Raw genomic sequence first — 21,429 nt, forward strand, 5'->3', positions numbered from 1 at the left:
AGGCATCTCTTAGTTCTTCACTGTTCTTTTCACATGGGGCATTTCAACAAGCCTGTACAATAGCAACAGTTCTCAATAGCATTCTTGAAATAAGAAGAAAATCAAATGGCTGGAGAAAATGGAAAAAAAATCTGGATTACACCATCCAGTACTGTGCTTCATGTCATGCCAGAGAAAGGATAACTCCCCATTTTACACCTGAAGTGTAAGCTTCATTTATACCAGCTTAATACAATAGCAGTTGGAATCAAGTAGCCCTTATGATTTTATTCTCTTAGAGCAATTCCAAATCCAGTTGGATTTGTCCTTGCTGGCAATAATAATACTAGTGATCATAATAAAGGAAAGAAAGCAAATATTCAATCATGTCTTAATTATATCCAAAACAAAGGCTTTCTCTAGCTCTGATTGCATTGATTTGTTGAAAACTTATTCTCAGTAGGAGGAAAGCAATTCACTTCTCCAGCCTTTGTAGAAAGGCTTTCAGTGCCTGATTATTAAAAGGCCTGCTTATAGCTGCGGTGGCCTATGCTTGAACACCGTGCAAATAATCCATTTAAAGATCAACCTCAAAATTCTTGTTCCCTGATTCTCACCCCACTGGAATGTAGCAGGAGTCCATTTATCACCGTAGGAATGCAATGACTGGTGAAAACCCTTCGTAAGTTCACTTTACTTTCAAATATGAGGGTATTCAGATAATTTCTCACTCAGACCAGGGATCAGCTGCCTGTGATCAGGCCTCTTTGATCACTTCATCTGACTACTAATCAATTTATAAACTAGAGCATGTGAACCGACAGCCTTGCAATTTTGTCTTGGTAAAACAAATTCTCCTTTTATCTGTGTAAACATCTAATTCTGGATTTTTCAAGGGAATTGTGGTGATGGTAGTTGAAAATCTAACAGCCCGCAGGCAAAGGGAAGTTGCAGCTGGCTTTAGCTTTTGTACTTGCTGTGTTTCACAAGAAGAAGTGAACAACCTAAAATTCCATTACATGTAGGGCCATGAATTCGAATGTCCATTTAGCATAGTCACACCGAAGAGAAAGGCGTCACACTGTTCAGTCCAAAGAGGCACCCACATGTTTCACCTATAAGGTTAAATTTTTTCTGTTATTTCCCCAGCTCCCATGAATTTCCCAACCCGGAATGCATATTAAGGGACGATTACACAATGCTTGGTGAAACTCCCTTTATTTATTTCACTTGTGTTGTTGCTGCTGCTGTATAAGAAAGAGCAAAATAACAAAAAGAACAAAGTAAAATAAAATAGTAGCTGACCCAAACATTTTTTACACGTTGAAATCCCCTTCCAAATGCGAAGACTCCTTCTTTCTTTCTTTCTTTCTTTCTTTCTTTCTTTCTTTCTTTCTTTCTTTCTTTCTGCCTTTTCTTTGCATTGATTTGCACAAGCATTTTCTCTGTGAGCCAAATGCATCTCTGGTATAACTTCACTGAAGTCACTGGACTTACACCAGAGGTGGTTTTGGTCCTCTGTCCTGGGTAAATACAGTAGGAATAAATTGGTCACACAGGCAGAGTGTCTGGCAATAAGTGCACTGAGTGGTCCTGGCAAACCAATAGGAAAGATCTAAAATAAAAATCCCAAACAGGTCTTTTATTTAACACAGGGCCTAAAAAACTACCGGGAGCTGCTGAATACTGCCCACTAACTGTACAAAGTATAGGTAGCATGCCTTCCAAATATCAAAATACCAGACGGAATGCCGTGAAAATAAATAACTTCTAATATAAACAAATGAGAACATATCAAACTGTTACCTCTTTAAACATAATGTAAATAAAAAAAATACCAGTCCTTCTACACAATAAATATTAAGAAACCATTGACATAGTTGAAATGTACTCATATAAATTAACAACTTTAATTACATTAGCCGAACAGACATTGGTTAAAGCACTGCATGTAGTATGCAAAATAATAATAATAATAACAATAATAATAATAATAATAATATCAACAACAAAACACAAAATGATAAAAACAAAATAGGCTTCATAATATCTTGGCTTTCATAATTTATATATATGTATATACATATATATAGTTGTGTGTGTATATATATACTGTAGATATATATATAATATGTATACATACATACATATATATATCTTCAACCCATCATCAATGTATTGTTTTTGAAAGTATTTAAATACAAAGAAACCCATTGAGAATTAACACAGATTCACTATATCTCAAAAAATAAATAGCTCTATAACTCAGAAGTGTTGTTTGTTTCTGCCCATGAAAATGTTGCTTATAGTTGTTCACAAAAGGTCAAATTATTTACTCATACTGAAAACTTTTTTACTCCACATGTAATGCAGTGAGAGCAGATGGGGAGTAAAGCTTTTTTCAGTGTAAGGAAAGTGATTAGCATCTGATTCTTATACTGATGCACACTATTGACATGAGGTTTAACTTAAAAGAACTTAATCGTTTCCATTACATCTCTTCTACCTACACTGTAGAAATAGATTTTGCTCACTTTATTGATGCTGACTGGTAACTTTCTAGGAAAGGAGACCCTCTGAAATCAACAGCATTGCTTACAGAGTAAGGCACTATTCCACATGAGTAACTACAGACCATAAAAATTTTCGTTTTACACATAGACTTTACAGATGCCTGAACTTCTCTACCTCAGAGATATTGCTGCTAGCCTCTGTGTGGCCTTGTGGTGTCACAGTTAAAAGAACTTGATGGCTTAAATCTCAACTAAATACAAAAAAGGAGGTATATATAACAGAGTCCTACTTTGCAATGATTTGGTAAGAGAATGTTTCTATTGAAGTCAATGACAAAACTCCCATTTCATTCAGTTCTACCGTTTTGGACCCTAGACAGGTATTCTGCTGTGACATATGAGTGCAGAATAATTATAAGCATCTGTAAGCATTTCCTTTTGCTAAACCCCAAGAATACAAATACATTTATCCCTCCCAAAGAAACATCTTAATGTGCACTTCTGCCAGTTTCTTAGGCCTTGTATCCAGTGAGATTCTGACATGGGGAGGGGGGAAGACAACCAAATGTGGTCCACTGTGAAGCAAGGTTGTGGAGGTACTAAACAAATACATTTCTGTGATTAAATATATACTGAAAATAGATTTTCAATATAAACAGGAAATAGGTTATATAGAATAATAGAATCATAGAATAGTTTGGGTTGGAAGGGACCTTAAACACCATCTAGTTCCAACCTCGCTGCCATGGGCAGGAACACCTTCCACTAGACCAGGTTGCTCAAAGCCCCATCCAACCTGGCCTTGAACACTGCCAGGGATGGGGCATCCACAGCCTCTCTGGGCAACCTGGTCCAGTGCCTCACTACTCTCACAGTAAAGAATTCCTTCCTAATATCTAATCTAAATCTACCATCTTTCAATTTTAAACCATCACCCCCTTGTCCTATCACTACACTCCCTGATAAAGAGTCCCTCCCCATCTTTCCTGTAGGCCCCCTTTAGGTACTGGAAGGCTGCTATAAGGTCTCCCTGGAGCCTCCTCTTCTCCAGGCTGAACAACCCCAACTCTCTCAGCCTGTCTTCATAGGGGAGGTGCTCCAGCCCCCTGATCGTCTTTGTGGCCCTCCTCTGGACCCACTCAAGCAGGTCCATGCCTTTCTTATACTGGGGGCCCCAGGAATGTGTTAGCAGTTAAAAGCCTCTTTTTTTTTGGTATAGTCATACCTGAAAGAAGTGATTTTTGAGACTGCATGCACTTGAGCAACTGTTTAAATATGGTAACAATTTCTAATGCTATTTTAAGTACATGCAGGTTTAATTAAATCAAATTATCAGGAATGTGGTGTTTTGCTGGAATCAGTCGGTCTTGATTAACATCCCAATTTCTTATATTATTTTATCATATAGTTTTTCATTTCCCCCTACTTTAAATAACTGACCACAAATCAAAACCCCATGACTGAATCTAGAGATTGGAGGGAGAAACCTTTAAAATTTGTGGCTAGTATACACACACAAATGAAAGCTAAAAAGTGGGGCTTGGGAACAGTTACTTCTTGGTTTGAAAACCTTCTTCTGTTTTTGGTGTATCTATCGTGAAATATGCTCACCATATCTAAAATCCTATTTTCTTTCCTCACTTGGAAGTTGTCTCAGGCTAATTTCATGTTTTCCAAGGCCAGTCCCCATACACCACATAGAAGCTGGTATCAAACTCAGCATCAGACTTCTTTTTAAAGGCTATTTCTGCTTTGGCCAGGAAAGCCACGAGCCTAAACTTATTCCGCTTGCAGCCAATGGGAGTTTTGCCATTGTCATTTAGGGGAAGGTGCTGGGATTTCAGGTCTCCAATGCTCTCTAACTAATCACTTTTGAGAATAGTTTTTACCAACATGAGCCATCTCACCTGCTTCCCTTGCCACTACGTTGAGATCAACCATGATGCAAGCAGCCTGGTTTAAATAATTGAATTAAACAATGTTAAATATGGTGCCATTCATTCAAAATCCTTTCTCTCCCTTCACACTGTCCACAACAAAAGGAACCTGTGATTCACCCTGGATTACCTTTACTCATGTAAGTAGTTTTACTACTCTTGTAAGGAGACCAGTAGATGTCAAAGAGCCTGTTGACATGAGTAAGGGTTCTGGGACAATATGCATCCAATTTTAAGGCCAAGTCTAAAGCCCAGTGAAATAAAAGGTACTCTCCTCAACAACTGTCACAGACTATGATGTCCCTGTTCCTGCTGTTCCAGAGCCTGGCTCTACTTCTAGAAAAATGAACAATAATTCTGCCACTTGCTTCAAATGAAGCAGGGTCAGGAACTTGGTTTGTTTAAGTTATAAAGATAAATTAGTTGTGCATCTTTTTTTTTTTATTTTTTTTTTTTTAATTGTCATACTAGCATTTGGTATCCCTCCCTTTCCCCAGGAAGAAAACACAAAAAACCCAACAAACTTCTGCAAATAATTTAAATCAGAAAGCCTTGATATTTTACAGAATACTTTAGTGACAAATTTAGTGTTTACCCAATTGTTATAATTTTTTAAAATTTTTATTTTTGCAAATTGCAAACAAGTCTGTAAAAAATGTGTTGTATAAAAAGTACATAAATGTATAACCATTAGCTGTACTATGCAATCTAAATACTGTGGAATAAATTAGATAGAAAACGTAGCTATAAGCATGTATGTTGATATCTATTCAACGGAGGAAAGGGCTTTTTTTTTCTTTTCTTTCTTTTTTCTTTTTTTTTCTTTTTTTTTTAAATCTCTATTGATACATACAAATACTGACATGCGCCCATGCGCACATACATATGCACACACAGAGAACACCCACGCGCACATGCACACACAAACAGTTTTGGCTGACAAAAAATGAAGGCCCTGATTACACTGTTTAAACATGGTTCTTGCCATGAAGGTGCTAACACGCTATCCCTAGCCAATGTGACCGGGTTAAATTGTGCTATCTTTTTTTTTTTTTTTTTTTTTTTTTTTTAATTTTTCTTACAGACTGTGCTCTCAACAAGGTGGGGAGCCACATTAGCGCTTCTTTCCGCGAGAGGCATTTTGAAGCCTGTCCCGTCAGAAGACGGCTAACAGGGGCTTGGTCCTGCAAACCTGTGAGAGTCTGAAGCTTCAGGCTCAGGGTTACCAAACTCAGTGTAAGCAGGGCCTAAAGGTTTCTCCCATTCCCTCTTATCATCTCCCCCTACCCAAAGACAAATGTTGTAACTTTAACATTCTTTTAAATATGACAGCAATAGAATTTTTTAAAAAAACTATCTACCTATGCCCTACGGGTTGGACCCATCAGGTTAGGTGTTGACACTGAAAATTAGGTCTTACAGGTAAGGCGCAAACACATTAAGAGTTGTCATGCTAGAGGGTGGTGGTTGAGACAGCCAGTCTTTCGCTGAAGACTGCGTTTCAAACAGAAATCCTACCACAACTGCCATTTTCTGTATATTTGCAGGGGCGATGGTGGGCAGGGCCCAAAGCTGCTTGCAATTTTACATCGAGACTTTCTAAGTGTACACCAGCACTTTAGGTTTCTCTCACACAAATACCATTTTGAACGTGTAGCCTCCCACTTCGTAGTAACAAACAAACAATCTTTTAACATAATGTGCTTTGCACACAAACATTCATTGTTTTAAGAACATTAAAGTGAAGCCAGAAGTGCTTATACCTTGTGTATACATACATATATACATACAGAAATATATACATATGTATATCCCTTGTATAAAGTTGTTTCCCAAAAACGCACAGTTGCTGTGCATCAGGGACAAGTCTTAGTGTTGTACATGCAAAAGAGTACAATTATACTTAGATGGACCTTAGATCTGAGCACGTTGGATCCAAATCCCAGGGCTTTTCTGGGCTTACTTCAAATGGCAATTTGCTGTTGAGGGCACTATTTGAATTTAACTGGTTAACAGATATTCTAGCCTGAATGTAATCAACCCACTGACCCTTAATTCAAACCCTAACTTATTACAGGTGAATGGTACCAACCACAAACAGACTTTTTAGAGGCTCACACAAATGTCTTTGGTGTATGTGTCTATTCATTTTAAGGTACAAAATAATAATAATTATTATAATCATAAAAATAGCTATTTTGTGTGCTGTAGCAGTTCTTGTATAGCTCACAATAAGTGCAGCTCTCAACCCCTCCCACACCCAACCACCCTCCCTTGCAAATATTTGTTAAATAAGGATTAGACAGGTCAGACACCATTGTAGTGCAAATAGTAAACGATTAAAAATTTTTTTTTTTACAAAATATAGAAATGTTTGGCTCCAGTAACTGGACAAACATGTTCCTTTCAAGTATCTCTCACTGAAGAATTTTTTTTAAAACAAGTTACTTCCATTTAAAAAAAAGTCTTTCTGTTGTTTTTTTTTTTTGTCTTTCTCTCGCAGGTAAACAGTTTCAAACCAACTAGGTTGCATAGTTCTAACGTTGTAAGCACCTTTACAAAATGTAACTTTTATTCTTTCATTCGTTCTTTTTTTAATTCTGTTTTTTCTTCATTTTTCTTTTTTCCTTTTTTCTTTTTTTTTTTTTGTAAATGTAGTGCAGAAGATGAAGGTGTATACACCTGCACAATATTGTCCCTTTACTAATGTTAAGTATATGTATGTATGTAGTGTCTGTATGTATAGAGATATGTATATAAATACATAGCCATATATATATACACACAAACACTACACACCTACTCAGTTCCTCAGTAAATTTTGGGGGAAAGTGCCAGTGAATGTAGTGTTCATACACATGGCTTTTCAAGGAATTTCAATGACATTTTGGACTTAGTCCAAATTGCTGCAGATTAGATGAGCTGCTACCACTGCTTGAACTGATGGGTAACTAAGGGAGGGAACATAACTCCCCTAGTCATAACTAAAGTTTAGTATACTATGTAATAAGATAAGGACCATACTGAAAGGAAGGGGAAGTCCCCAACCCATACCGCCATTCAGACGTATCTCATTCAAGCCCGGGTTCATGAAGCTTTCTTCCTTTTTACAGCTGAAGTCTTTCCTGATCCTCCATAAGTCTTTTTATTTTTCTTTCTCTTTTCTCTCTTGGTTTTTTTTTTTTGCTTTTATTTCCGATGATTGTGTCATTCAAAAAAGGCTATACCATGTCCGGTCTTTCCTCTTCTTGGGCTTTTGATACATTTTCTTCTCAACGAGAAGGGTCTTGCACACACATGCGTCTATGAACAGCCACACTCCTCCACAATCATGTTCTGTATGTCTTTCTTAATGATGTTCTGGCCATCGTCATAGTAGAGCATGGACATGGGCCGCAGCTTGGTGGGCACACAACATGACTTGAGGTTGGCGAAGGGGCTGTGGCCCCGCATGCGGTAATGGTTGATGACAGTGGAGTGAAAAGATAACGATGAACCAGATGTGCCTGCTATATGGCTGGGGCACTCTCCTTCGCAGTAGTTGGCATGGTAACCTGTAGGTGCAATGATCCAGTCACTCCATCCTATGTCCTTGAAGCTGACAAAGAACTGCTTCTTGCAGCAGATGTTGACTTTGCCATCACACTCCAGGCCTCGTCTCCGCCGCCTGTGCTGGCGGTCCTCTGAGTGCCGGGCAAGCATCATCAGGAAGGGCCGATGTGATTGCTCCTTCTCCTCTTCTGTGAATTCTCCAGCTTCCTTTTCTTTCCCTTCCCCATCATCTTCCTTTTTCTTCTTCTTGCCCAGTAGCACCAGGCTGGCTCCAGTCTCTTGGCACAGGTCACAGGCAATCCGCACATCCAAAGAGCTCTTGCCTTGGTCCAGGACTCTCTGGACACTGCTGGAGACAGGAAAGATGTGCCAAGTGCTCTTACGGGTGTCCACTGCCTTTTCCGAAATCAAAGTCTCACTCCTTTCACCTTTCAGTCCCCTGTCCTCTGTATCTTCTGCTCCTTCAGAGTTGCCTTTTGGCTGCCGCTGCTGCTGAAACAGGCGGATGGTGACTTTTGTCCTGCTCCGGTTGGCCTTGGAGACCTTCAGGAAGAGCCACACTTCAGCGTGTTCCACCACCGATAATTCACTGCCTTCCTTGGAAATCTCAAAGTGCAACATTTTCTTGGCTGTGCCTGATTTGGTAAATGGAAATAGACAGGAAGAACTTGTTAGTATGTCTGCTTGCATTCTGTTAAAGAGAATTCTGTTACTGTTGCCACAGGCATGAAGTTCCCTAGGTTTCCTACTTGGATCTTTAAATTTTTGTGATTCTTCTGTTCTAACCTTCCTTCACCTCATCCCCTCCTCAGTTTGTCTTTTGTGAAAATTCTCTCTTTAGGAAAGTATTCCTTTGCCTGTTGTTTTCCGGTATTGTATTTTAACCAAAGCATTTTGTTAAAGTAATTATATAGTCATTTATGTAAAGCATCTCACGACAAATAACCATCAGTAGCTGCTAAGAGTTCATTTGCCTAAGCTGTCTTTGTGATGACTGTTACCTGAAAGGCAAAAATGCTTTTGTGATGACAGTCCATGACTATACGTACCATACGCATACAAATCTGCACCTAATAGCTAAAGTTAGGGAGTGAGTTTCAGCCCTGCCAGTTCTTTGGCAATACTTTGGAAATGATGTGGGAATGAGGTCTGCCCTTTCTCCCTCTGTAAAATGCCATTCTTCAAACACATCTTAAAAAGAGTTGTAAATGTCAATTGTTTCAAAACCAAAGAAATACTAAAATATGAGCCTCAGCTTTAAGAGGTTTGCAGAGTTATATTGTAAAGAATTGTAGAATTGCAGCAGGCAGACTCTTCATCCTGTGAGATGTTAGCTGTAGATCCTGTTCTTAATTTAACACACTGTACTTGCTGTGATTATAGTAATGGTGAATACACTGAGAAATGAACTAAAGAACTGTATAATTATGGGGATGGTTCTCTGGCATAATTGTATCAACTTGCTGAGATGTCATGATGATGATTATGATGGTGAGGGGGTGTTTCTCTGATACAGAGCTCATATCCCTGGCAGAAGTTGGAATGAATAATGAGGGCTGTTTAATGATTTGATCACTAGAGCATGAAAAAGTTAAGAGAGAATGAATTTGCTGGGGGGGATGGGGGGTGGTATTATTTTTTTAAGATAGGTACTTTTCTATTTTCTTGACAAAAGAAAAAGCCATGTTGGCATCTTTTGTTCTTTCTCAGCATGGAGGCCAGGATGGACTGGGGTTACAGATTTGAAATGCACAGATATCTGACCTTATTGAGACAGAAACAGTATTCATAATTATCAATTTGGCATTGATATTATTCTTGAGCTACCCATAGTTGTTGACCCAATTCTCTGTGCAGCGGTTCTGCTTGTCGGGGAACCAGAATTTTGCACCGTAAAAAGGGCAAGTGGTGATCAAAACTGAAGTGGTTGGACGTGTACAGGAAAAATTGCTCTCATGGCAGCAAGGCTCTCCTCCTTGCTTCCCGTTGCCACTGAACTCCACTAGTACAGGCTCCCTCACCATCTCCCTGCTCCCCTGTTCTAAGATAAAGCAGAAGTGGGGCAAAATCACAAGAGATCTATCCTGCATTCACTTGCAAATTCAAGAGTTCCTGGCTTCTGAAGTCTGCAGGCAGGCTGTGCTGCCCTTTGAGCTACCTGTTGCTTTCCTTCTTTGTGAAGTCCTGGCACTGACACATTCAGCTTTCCCTGGTGGCATTCCCAGGTCAAAGAGACAGACGTTTCTGAATTACAGTGGCCAAAGGGCACAGTGTTTTGTTTTTGTTTTCCCTCTAAGTGAGAGTGTGAAGCCGTGACTTTAACTGTCACTGAGATAGGGAAACACATGGTTTGTGTTAACTGCTTCTCACAGACTTTGCTGATGCCAGTCTCCAAAGTGAGTTACATTCATTTCTCAGGGAGCTACAACAACTGGTGGGACTGTGCCTTAAAAAAGGAAGTGGCTTATAGAAAAGACAAGAGCAAGCTGACCAGTACTGTGAGGCACGGTGGAGTTACTGTTTTTCTATTCTTTTTTAAATAACATTCATTCAATAATGACTGAAAGTTCATTAGTCAGTTCTTACCAGCTAACATAATTTTTTTCCATTCTGGAAATGAAACTATGGCAAAGCTGCCAGCTGTGTTGGAGCAGAGGGCACGTGGTAGGCATTAATCCCACTCCTGCCTGGGTTTCAGAGCATGAGGAGATGTACAATGACATTCCTCCAGTCCAAAGGAAGTCTGGTCTAAGAGGCTGGTTGCCTTGTACATAGCGATGTTATAAAGAGAGAATTCTCTCTATTATTCTCTACAAGAACAGATACTTCTAAGGCCTGCGAGGACCATCCATCCAGCCTGTGGCTTCATTCCCCCCGACTCTCTCTTCTAAAGCAAGCTTCTAACTTTAGCTTATCCCTTTCCTTGGCACAGTCCCAATAAAGCCTTTCTGAGAGGGACCTGGGCTTCAGGGGAACCTGAAGGCAGGTGACCTGCCAGGAGTGGGTTGCTGCCTCCAAGACTCTCCATCCAACCGCTTCTGCTTGCTGTCCCTACCCAAGGAAACCTTGGGGGAAAAAAGATGGTTTAGCCCAAGCTGTAGAAAGTGTTCTGGCATCAGCAGCCTCTTCCCAGCTGCTCTCTTTCCCCAGAGCTCACAGTGTGGTGCAGGGAATAGGCACATATTGCTGGGAAGTGCAAAACTTATTCTGTGTTCCTGAGGTACCAAGCCGGGCACACAGACAGTAGTTCTGGCACTAGGAAGGATCCTGTGCATAAGCAGATCAGTTGTGCTGGACATGAACATGGAAAACTGGCCCCATCACGTACTCTGAAGAAAGCAGCTGGGGTGTGCAGACCTGCTTCAACAGGGGAAGAAGCTGTATGGCCTCATCTGATCCGAAAAGCCAGACAGGCCTGCGTTACAGAATAACCTAATGCTGTTAAGTGCTAATGCATGATATTTCACATTCTGTTATTTCTATGCTAGTGAGAGTTGAAAATAGTTATGAAGTGACATCTCCAACAATAAATATTCATATTACCTTATGCACTGGCCAGAAGTGTAGCAATGCAACCAGTCATTTTGACAGATAGTACTACATGAAAGAAACAGGACCTCAAGAACTCTCATAACTAGTTTTTCATATGCTCCTGTATGTGTGAAAGTTGAATTCTTCCTCATTACTAAAAACATTACAATAGCATGTTGAAAGTACCCAAGTACTTGCTTTTTCTTCACTTGAGGGAAGTGAGCTCAAGCAAGGTAGTATAAGACATGTCCTTACACAGGGATAACAGCCTCCCTGTAGGTTGTTAGCTACAGTAACAGCCTCTCTGGATGTGGCTAGCTACATTTTCACACACGAATGGTCAATTCAGATCCGAAAGAAAAAAGATGCAGGAAGCTTCTATGAGCCTAATATTTCTGGATGAAACAAAATTCTAAGTCCTCAAACCTGTATAGCTAATAAAAGGCTTTATAGCAATTAAAAAACCTTTCCCTTTCACAGATCTTTTTAGGAGGAGACTGGGAATGGTGGAAAGTTGGGCAGAAAAAGCATGCTTTCACATTAGGAAAAAACGAAGCTTTTCTGAATTCTCTCCACATTCACAACTAGTTTGTTACGATCACACAGCACAAATGCTATGAATCCTGCAGTCTTTACAAGACCACTATGCTCAGACAAGCTTATTCTGAAATCAGAGCTTGGCCTGTGCTAAAACTGAATTGAGATCTCTGGATCTGACTTATTATGGTTACACATTCATTTTATAACAGGATCTTTATTTCCAAAAGGTTCGGTGCTACAATAAAATAAATTCTTCAAGGGTTCTGAGATGAAAAAAAATGGCTGTATTTAATTTTCTCCAAATATTGCTTAGGGATTTAGCGGTCTTTCCTTTTTGGTCCGAGTTAATAACCAGGTTCAAAGTTTTGGAAATATATACTGTTCATCTAACTGAAAGTAAAAAGGGGACCTTCCTGAAAGTTGGAAATGGTACCACTTCCATAATTACACTTTGTTTATCCTCTTGTCCTGCCTTTTCATCTGCGACAGCTGATTTGCAAGGGTCTTTTTCCATTTCTAATCATCCTGCTCCTCCTGCCTGACTCCTGCGGAAAGACCCACAGCCCCGGCAGTGGTAATGCCTTCATCACTTCCATGCTCATATAAACAGCGATGTCAACAGCCTGGATTGTTATCATAGCAGAAAGCAGCTGAAAAAGGAGACGAGGGATTACTTTGGGCCCCCTTTGATTGCTTTTCCTCATCTCCCCTTCCCAAAGCCTTGGAGAGGCCACCTTTCTGCTTTACTGCTGAGCAAAGTCCCTTCCAGGAAGAGGGCTGTGACGCCAAGGGAGCCGTCTAGCAGCGCGAGTAACACCAGCAAATGCTGTGAGAAATGGTTAAAAATACAAGCCCTAAGAAGTAGTGCATATATGGTAAAAGTTTTAATGGAAGGAGTTACTGAATGGAAAGAAAGTGTAGTATCAGTATATATAGCATGAGAGTTTGCTCCTATCTGTTTTTCTCTTCAGTGCTGCTCGCACACCTTTTTAGGAGAGAAACCTGAACGTGCAAGCGGAGGGGCGCCTGCACAGGTACCCCCCTCCCCACCCCTGGAAGGGCTGTTCAGGGATCAGTGTGGGGCTCTGCGCTCGGAACCCCCTCCCAAGCAGCGCTAGGCACCGGGCACGGTGCGGGAGGCTGTGGAGGGACTGGCGGAGCCCGTGTGGGCCCGGGCGTGGGGGGACTGGCGGGGGCAGCCCTGCGTGGGGCAGCCCTGCGTGGGGCAGCCCTGCATGGGGCAGCTTGTGCTGGGCTCGTGGCAGGAGCCTCCGGCTCTAGCGTGCTTTTCCTCTGAGGCTAAGGATACTTCCTTCGGTATCGCTGGCTTTAACGATGCAGTCGAAGCTCATTTATTGGCAATTTGCAGCGGGATTCAAGATCGAGCCCTGTTAGTTCAAGCTATACACGTATACTAGGTAGGGTCTAAGCTAGGCAATTAAGAGGATCTTTTTTTTGAGTAAAATGCTAAGATACTTAAAATGACTTCTTTTTTTTTTTAAACCATATGCTGTTAAATGATTAAGGCTGGTTTTTTTCGTTATGAAAGTGATTATCCTTTCTGACATTATAATGTGACTTATTCTTAATTTCTCTTAAAACACAGTATTTGAATTTTCCTTTGAAAAACGCTCACTGTGCAAGAAGGTGCTGTTACTTTAAATTTCCATGCTTCACCCCTGCTTAATTTTGAACCGTTTTTACGTTATACTGTAAGTGAACTGTTTTTCCATACAAAGCAAGCTTTTTTTTCCTTTTTTAGTTGCTAACTTTACTACCGCCTATGTTTAGATTTGGGGGAATTTGTACTGCGTGCCAATCTGTAATTACATTCAAAAGCATCCTTCTCTTCACTTCTCATTTCCGTTCCCCAGGAGACAGAAAAAAATAGGTTACTAGAAAGGTTCCTCTAAAGAGAGCGAAGAGAAGAGCATGGTTATTGAGAGATAATTGCTCAAAATGTTTACTAATGAGTGACCACTAGAGTTAGATGAATTGTTCACAGCGTAGAATTTATTCAGTGAATTTAGCACTGTTATCGTCTGGCAATTATCTCCTAGGCAGACTGATTATTACAAATGTGTTATTACCGTGATTAGACAGTGGCCATTTTTGTGAATGCATTTCAGCCTATGGATCACTGGCAAACAATTTATTCCAACTACTCATCACCCCTCATATGTGACTGGTCATCCAGGTTGCGTACTTTCGTTCCTGCTCCCTGACTGCCTGACTGCTGCCTCTTAGAAAGGGAGGAGCAATTATGGCACAAATAACAAACACCTTATCTTTATCTTCACATACTCTTTACTGCCAGCAAAAGGATAATTTTGTTGTAAGAAAAAATAAACCAAAAAAGAAAACCAGGAAAAAGAACTACTTCCCAAGCATTTGTGGGGGAAAAAGCAGCAGCAACCTTATTTAAAACCTTTTCTTGAAAAGTTAACCCAAAGGGGCATTGACAAGGTCATTCAGAATGTGAAATAATTCACTTGTGGTGAACCTTGACTCTCCTCTCCTATTTTGTTAGGAGGGAAGCGCTTTACATCCACAGCCTAGAGTTCTTTCCAAATTGAAAGCCCTTCCCCCACATGGCTTTAAATATTTAGAAACAAAAAAGGTGTTTGTTTGCTTGAAGTTTTTTGTTACTTGATTTTTGCATTTACGTCTAAAATAGCTCAAGCGAAGTTTAGGGTCACTTGCACCAATAACATAGTTCAAGGTAAAAACAATACCAAGTCTTTGTCTTTTATAAAAGAGAGAGTAATTTTTTTTGTACATACTTGTAATAATTTGTTGTAAACTCTAAAATTAAGTGATCGGGAGCTGCCAGTCTGTTTTCATTAAAATATTTAATTTCTGTGCATTAAGGTGCAAATCCCAAGCCCACTGAAATGAATAACAGAACTTCCAATTGCTTCCGGTAGACAAAGCTTCAATCCTAAGTCAATCTTTCAAAGCTCTGTTGCATTAAATGAGATTACCTTTTCATACCCATATAGACATATCTAGATATAAGAACTCCTCGGCAGGAATCATTTATGCATACGCAGTGTAGATACATCCTGCACACAGGAGAGCACATGAATGCACATACGTATCTGCAGGAATCTATTCTTATTACAACGATGCAGGTACAGCTACACGGGTATATAAGCATGTCTGCCTTGGCATACCCATACATATGGACATACATGCGCTTATACACACAGACTGGCAAATGCATACTCAGATATGCCCATCTGCATTTGCATACAAAACTGCGTGCATGACTACACACAGAGATGGACACATACAGTACTTTCTGTCCCTGTCTCTCTCAGATATCTTTTTCTAATCTGGTTCCCACCATCTCAGACTTGTTTGTGCTTTCTCAAATTGTTCTCAAACCAACCAACCTCCCTGAATTCTCACATGTTGTTACAATGAAACAGATTAATACAGAATGGCTTTCTTCTTCTGGAATTAACTTGCTTTCATTTGTTAAACTTGAAATCTTTGATATAGCATGCCAAAGTAAAAAAAAAAAAAAAAAAAAAAAAAATCAGGGGAAATAGGGTTGTTTTCTAAAAGCCAAGGAGATTGCATTAAAAAAAAGATGTGAGAAAATCAGCTCAGATGATGATTCATGGTCACATTTCTCAGTATTTTGTAAAAAATAATAATGATAATTTCTGATGTCTCTAGATTCCCAGAACTTCTAGCATCCATCAGTTTATCTTTTTCCCCTTTGCCTTTTCCTGTTTCCTTCCTGCATTATTTTACTTGCAGTCTTCCACTCCGGTGAATCTCTGCCTTTTAAATAAACTAGAAGAGAGAAACAAGAGCTCCACTCAGAGAAGGTACAGATAAGCGTAAAGATCTCTGGGTTTCAGGATCCAATTATGTAAAATAGGAGCTTGCAGGAAGGTTGCCTTGTGTGGAGCAAAAAGCCTTTGGAGTGTGCCCTCTCGTGGCCATTCTTTATTCAGCACGGATACCTGTACCATTAAATGCATTTGTTTTCAAAAGAAAATTGACGGAATGATTTAAAGAGGCATAAGCGACCCATCCTTTTTTTCCTCCTGAACTGCCAGCATGGCTGTAGAGGAGTAGGTACCTTCCTAGGAAAAGGCGTGAGTGTGTACACACGTGTATCTGCACATGAAAGTGGACATCACATGACCAAGTCAGTTCACCTGGAATTCCGTATGAAGTGATACAAAAAGATAGAAGTGGTCTAAGTAGCTGTCAAACTTCTCATTTTTTTTCCTGACAGCTCTCCTAACGATAAGCCTTTGGATTTCAGTATTTCCATCCCGTAATTCCTATCACCTTCTCGAGGGCTGAGGTTAGCAACCCATTTCATTGGTAGTTTAGTTGCCAGGATCAAGTTCACTTGGCAAAATCCCAAGTCTGCCTAATAAGCTATCTACGTAAAATAATGAAAGAGTTAGTAGCCAACCATATTTTATGAGCATTGGGTATCTCAGTTATAGAACCTGTTGGATTTGTGTGTCACAAAATTATATGACCCCTCTCCTCAAAAGTCTATTTTTAAGACCTTGAAGTAACCCACAGAGCTCTGGCACAGCTACCCTTGTAGCGCAACTAATCGAGGTCAGTAATCTTAGTTTGATATGCAAGTAGAAAATCATTTTCATGTTTTACTTGTAAGAGTGCCAAAGGACAGTAGGGTGCATTTGTAAACTTTTGCCCAATACTCGCAGTCATTAGCTTTGCAAAGATCTGCCTGGATTTGTTAGCTGTGAAAACTACCTGCCAACTATTTTGCTGATTTCCTGGACATAACTACACCTGTGCTTCAGACAAGTTCACTGCATTTAGTTTTCCCTTTAATTGTCTGAAGCCTGTGCTCGTTTGAATTTTGGTCTATTTTAGAAAATAGCAGTCTCAAGCCAGAGCCACGTGCACAGGGCACTATTTGTTCATTCACTCCATTTCATTGTATGTCTGAGGATACAGCTGATGAAAGATGGAAATACTACTTTTTTATGAAGGCAAGTAGTAAATGTGGCTTCTGAAAGGTAGGGGGAATGGCTGGTTTATGTCAAGTCATACCCAAAGGAAAAAACAGCCTAAAGTCTTATTTCTCTTTCCATAGACCTTTATTTGATACGTGAGATGTTTCCATTCATTTTCATTGATTTCCTATTGCCCTCTTTCGAAACAGAGTGAGTTTCACATTCAAAGCAGGAAGAATGTTAACCTGACTGTGAGAGAAACATGTTTATTCTCTTGCCTGGTGTTTTAAACTTATCCAAACTCTTCCCAGTTCCCACAGAGTGAAAAGTAGGGACTGTCCATGTGGCTGTATTCTATACCTGTCTGTTTAACTCATACTTCCTATATGACATGTCACTTGCCTTCTTTTTGCCTCACTTTCCTCAACAGGAAAAATAATACTGCTTTAATATTTGGCACACCATGCTGCTGGTGCGTGAGTGGGAAAGACCGCAGGTAGAGTTTACTTAAGTTGTTGCAGCATTAGCACCTGTGAAGTGTGATAGACCCTCTGATGTTAGCAAGGCACCAAATATGAATGGCCACAGACGAAAAATAAGATTTAGCAGTCCCAAGTTACTCCGCAGAGTGGAGTTATTTCCATTATAAGCCCAAACCCTAGAGCTCAGTTTCTAGGTTGCTAATTGCTCCTCCATCCTCCCAGATCAAAGCCTAGCAGGTGTGGGAAAGAGGGCCGGAGCAGCCCTCCTGCCTCAGTGCTGAGCGTGAAGGTGGAGAACAGCGGCAGGGGAGAACAGGCATGGGAACACAGCGGATGCCCCTGTCCTTCAGCTGCACATAGCATAAGCCTTCCTAAATGAATTTGGCTAGCAGTGGTAGGACAACGCTATGTAAATCAAAGTGACGCGTTAGTGTTGGGTAGCTTGCGGCGGGGGCGATGGGTGGCTGGACTGTTGGCCAGCGTGTGGGCAACGGCATGATTTTCACTGCTCACGTGACCCCGAGAGCCAATGGCTTCAGGAGCCGCCGTTGGAGGGTGTCGTACTGAGGAGGCATATATCAAATTCCAAATTCCTTTGTGTCAGAGCTCAGGAGAGACAATAATGTGTTTACAAATGATTGGGACTCACACAGTGAAGAGAAACCACTGCTCATGCCATATGTGTTTCACTGTGCTCAGAGCGAGCTGCTGAAAACCAGGTGGGGAATCCGACTCGTAGACAGCTTAGAGATTTCCTTGCTTTTAAAAACTAATTTCTCAACTAACGTTGAGCCGCCCCTGCTTCTAATGACCACTGGCATTGACACCTTCTGCCTGCTTTCTGAAGTGGAGGGGATGGGAAAACTGAAAAGCCTGAGCTTTCATACGAAAGAACTGATAATGCGTATATTGACAAGGACTCCAAAGGCAAGGGCTCCTTGTACAGTTGGAAATCGGACAGCCAGCAGGAATGTCTGCTCTTAAAAGCATGCACGCTTCTTGTGCATGGCTTCCCTGCAAACAGAACATCTGAGTCAACAGGTTTTCAGGACTGGAAACTCTGAGTGTTGTCTTAATTGTTTATACTGCTGCAGCAAACTTTAAACTAAAATGCTTGGAGTTCCTTTGCATACTTTGCCTACCATATGCTGTACCAAACAAAACAATGACATTCTTTTAAAACCGTCTTGGCAACAGGAAAAATGCTTTGGCTAGACGGCATCATAAAAAGTTGCTGTTAGTTAGATGATAGAATTATTGCAAGATACTGCTATTGATGCATGTATAAACATACATATATTAACAGATACATATGCACACACATATACATTGAATTAAAACAGGTTCTGGTCCTATTCATGTAGGAACAATACAGTAAAGTACAACTTTAGAGCTGTTTCCTATAGGCAGTTGATGTGAATCTTAAGCCATTACTTAATAAATATCTATATTCTGAGCTCTTACTGTATAAGAGTTAGGGAAAACAGAACTGTGAAAGAGTTCAAAATACACTCTACCAAGGTTGCATTTTTTTTGGCAGGAGCATTTTAGGAACAGAATCTTTTTTTCCAGTATGCAAAAGTCTGCATTACGAATTGGATCAGCTACAGCAACTTGTCCAGTTCTATTGAAGTCATCTGACAGTCCCTGCAACTCTTTATTGCTGAAGATGCTGTGTTAAATTTAAAAAACAAAAACAAACAAAAACAAACACAAAAAAGCCCTTTCACTTCTAAAAGTTAAAGCTGCTTCATCCGATTTTATAACTTCCACTATAATTTTTACATGAAAGGATTGTTTCTCAAGTAGTTTGCAGCTCACTTTCTGTCTTGATAAACTCCCGAAAAGGCTTCAGCCCTTTTTCTTTCACCATCAGCTCTGCAATCCAGTACTTTACTGCAAGTACTCTGGCTTCACAGGCACAGTTTGGAGGATCCCGCTGCAGCCTGACTTTCTGCTCAAGATTGGTTAGAGAGCTTCCTCCCTGTGTGGCTGTCTGTGCTCAGCAAGTGTAATCTGTAGCCAAGACTAAGTCAGAAAAATCAAATTTCTTCAGAGTCCTGTTCCCCCCATCCCATTCCTCCTTCTCCCTTCCCCCCAAGTCTCATCCTACAGCCTTGCAGAAAACATTATTGCTGAGGAGAAGAAAAGAAGTTAATTGCAGTTCTGGCACAAAGGATATTTTACAGTTTTGTTTTTCAAGCACTCACCTGATTCTGCAAATGTGATGATTTCTGAGGTTTGCTCCACGACTTCATTCATTTCGGCTCTTCTTCCAACATCATCCTCTATTTCCACATAACCATCCTCTCCCACCTTTCCCACATGGAGTTTTTTGATGGCATTTAAAAGTGCTGCCTTGGGCACCGGCTGGGTGATATTAGGTCTGTCCCTCAAGTGCAACATGTTCAGTATGTGCTTCTTTACTGCTTCCACCATCTCAGGCTGTGAGCTGGGCACATCCTTTGAGAGCGTGGCAAGGGCACATGATGGACAGTCAGTGACTGAACTGTGCCCCTCGGATCCTGGGGTTGGGGAACTCCTCACTATAATCCAGCAAAGCACCAACAAAAATCCTCTCTTCCAAAGCAAAGGCATCCTGGCAGCAAAAGTTGTTGTGATTCCCTTTTTAAAAGGCCCTGCTTTTCCTCCCCCTTCACGCACAGTTTTTTTGGGGCTGGTTTGGTTTGTTTGTTTGTTTGTTTGTTTTTCCTTCTCTTCAGCAAATTCTCTGGAACAAGAACCAAAAGTTTTCTGTGAAGTTTTGTTTGCAGGTTCCCTCTCTGAATGCAATAAGTGCTGTAGATGTTTGTGGCTGTCAGGGAGAAGAGTTCTGACTCTGTCTCAGAGTAGGAGAGAGACACAGAGAGAGGGAGAGAGAGAGAGAGGACGGATTGGCCTAAAGTGAGTGAGTGAATGAGAGAGGGAGGGAGTTTTGTCTGTGAGTAAAGGCTATGATTAGGAAGGGGGAGGAACAGGCAGGCTGGCTTCCTTATGCTCATTGCTCCCCTAACACACACCTCTCTTCAAATATCACTACTCGTGGTTTCTGCCCTCCCCCCTTTCTAAAATCTCTTTTCATTTCTGTAAATTTAGTCTTTTTTTCTTTTTTTTTTTTTTAATCTCTGTTTGCCCATCCTGGCTCCCCCTGGCTGTCATCCCCCCCCCCCCTTTTTTTCCTTTCTTTCTTTTTTGTTTTGTTTTGTTTGTTTTATTCCTTCAACAGTATCACTGACTTAACTAAACAGAGGAAACATGAATGAATGAAAAGAGTGAAACCTTTTATTAATGAGCACCTTGCTCTTGGTCCTGCCTGGTATTGTTAGGGATAGCAGGAGATGTTAAATAGCTTATGAATGAGACGGGGATGAGGGCAGGGGCTCCGAATATTTTGGGCAGAACATTATTCTGCCTGGAGTAGAAGAGAAAAGATCTTTTCTGCTCAATTCTAAATGCTAGAGGTTATCAACACTGGCAAGAGATCTGACAGGAGCAAAATAACACTGTTGTTTGAAGGGCTATATAATACATGATACACTCTCCAGCTGCAATATGCAGCCAGGCACTGAAAGCCTAAGCAGGAATTGGTACGGCACATATCTGTGACATGCTAAGGTAGTGTCCTCATGCCAGAAATACCCCTACTTCTATGCTAGTCTGTGCCTAGAAGTTCTCAGGCAGATATATTTAGGTTTGGGGTTAATCAAGTAATGTCTGAAAAATGCTTTGAAGGTGAAAAGTGTTACATGTCATCTGGCCAAATCATACTCACTCCTGACTCAGGCAAATCCCTCATCGATGCCAATAATAATTCTGTCTGAGTGAAGGCTGAGTAAGATCTACATTTGGCCCATTGTTATTAGAAGGCACTTTTTGTTTCATTCATTTAAACCACACAGAGCAATCACAATATTAAAATAAGACATCAGGA

At 40.5% G+C, this 21,429-nt stretch overlaps 1 protein-coding gene across 1 annotated transcript; it reads right to left on the bottom strand.

The window, feature by feature from the left end:
* Positions 1 to 1,328: 1,328 nt before the first annotated feature.
* On the bottom strand, positions 1,329 to 20,462 carry INHBA (inhibin subunit beta A). Its single transcript, XM_075054388.1, has 2 exons — positions 19,709 to 20,462; positions 1,329 to 8,616 (listed from the first exon to the last, which is right to left on the bottom strand). The coding sequence occupies exons 1-2, from the start codon at positions 20,094 to 20,096 to the stop codon at positions 7,733 to 7,735; spliced, it is 1,272 nt and encodes a 423-aa protein (XP_074910489.1). The 5' UTR covers positions 20,097 to 20,462; the 3' UTR covers positions 1,329 to 7,732.
* Between the last annotated feature and the right edge of the window lie 967 nt (positions 20,463 to 21,429).

This window comes from Buteo buteo, chromosome 2 (assembly GCF_964188355.1).
Source record: "Buteo buteo chromosome 2, bButBut1.hap1.1, whole genome shotgun sequence".
NCBI classification, from domain to species: Eukaryota; Metazoa; Chordata; class Aves; order Accipitriformes; family Accipitridae; genus Buteo; species Buteo buteo.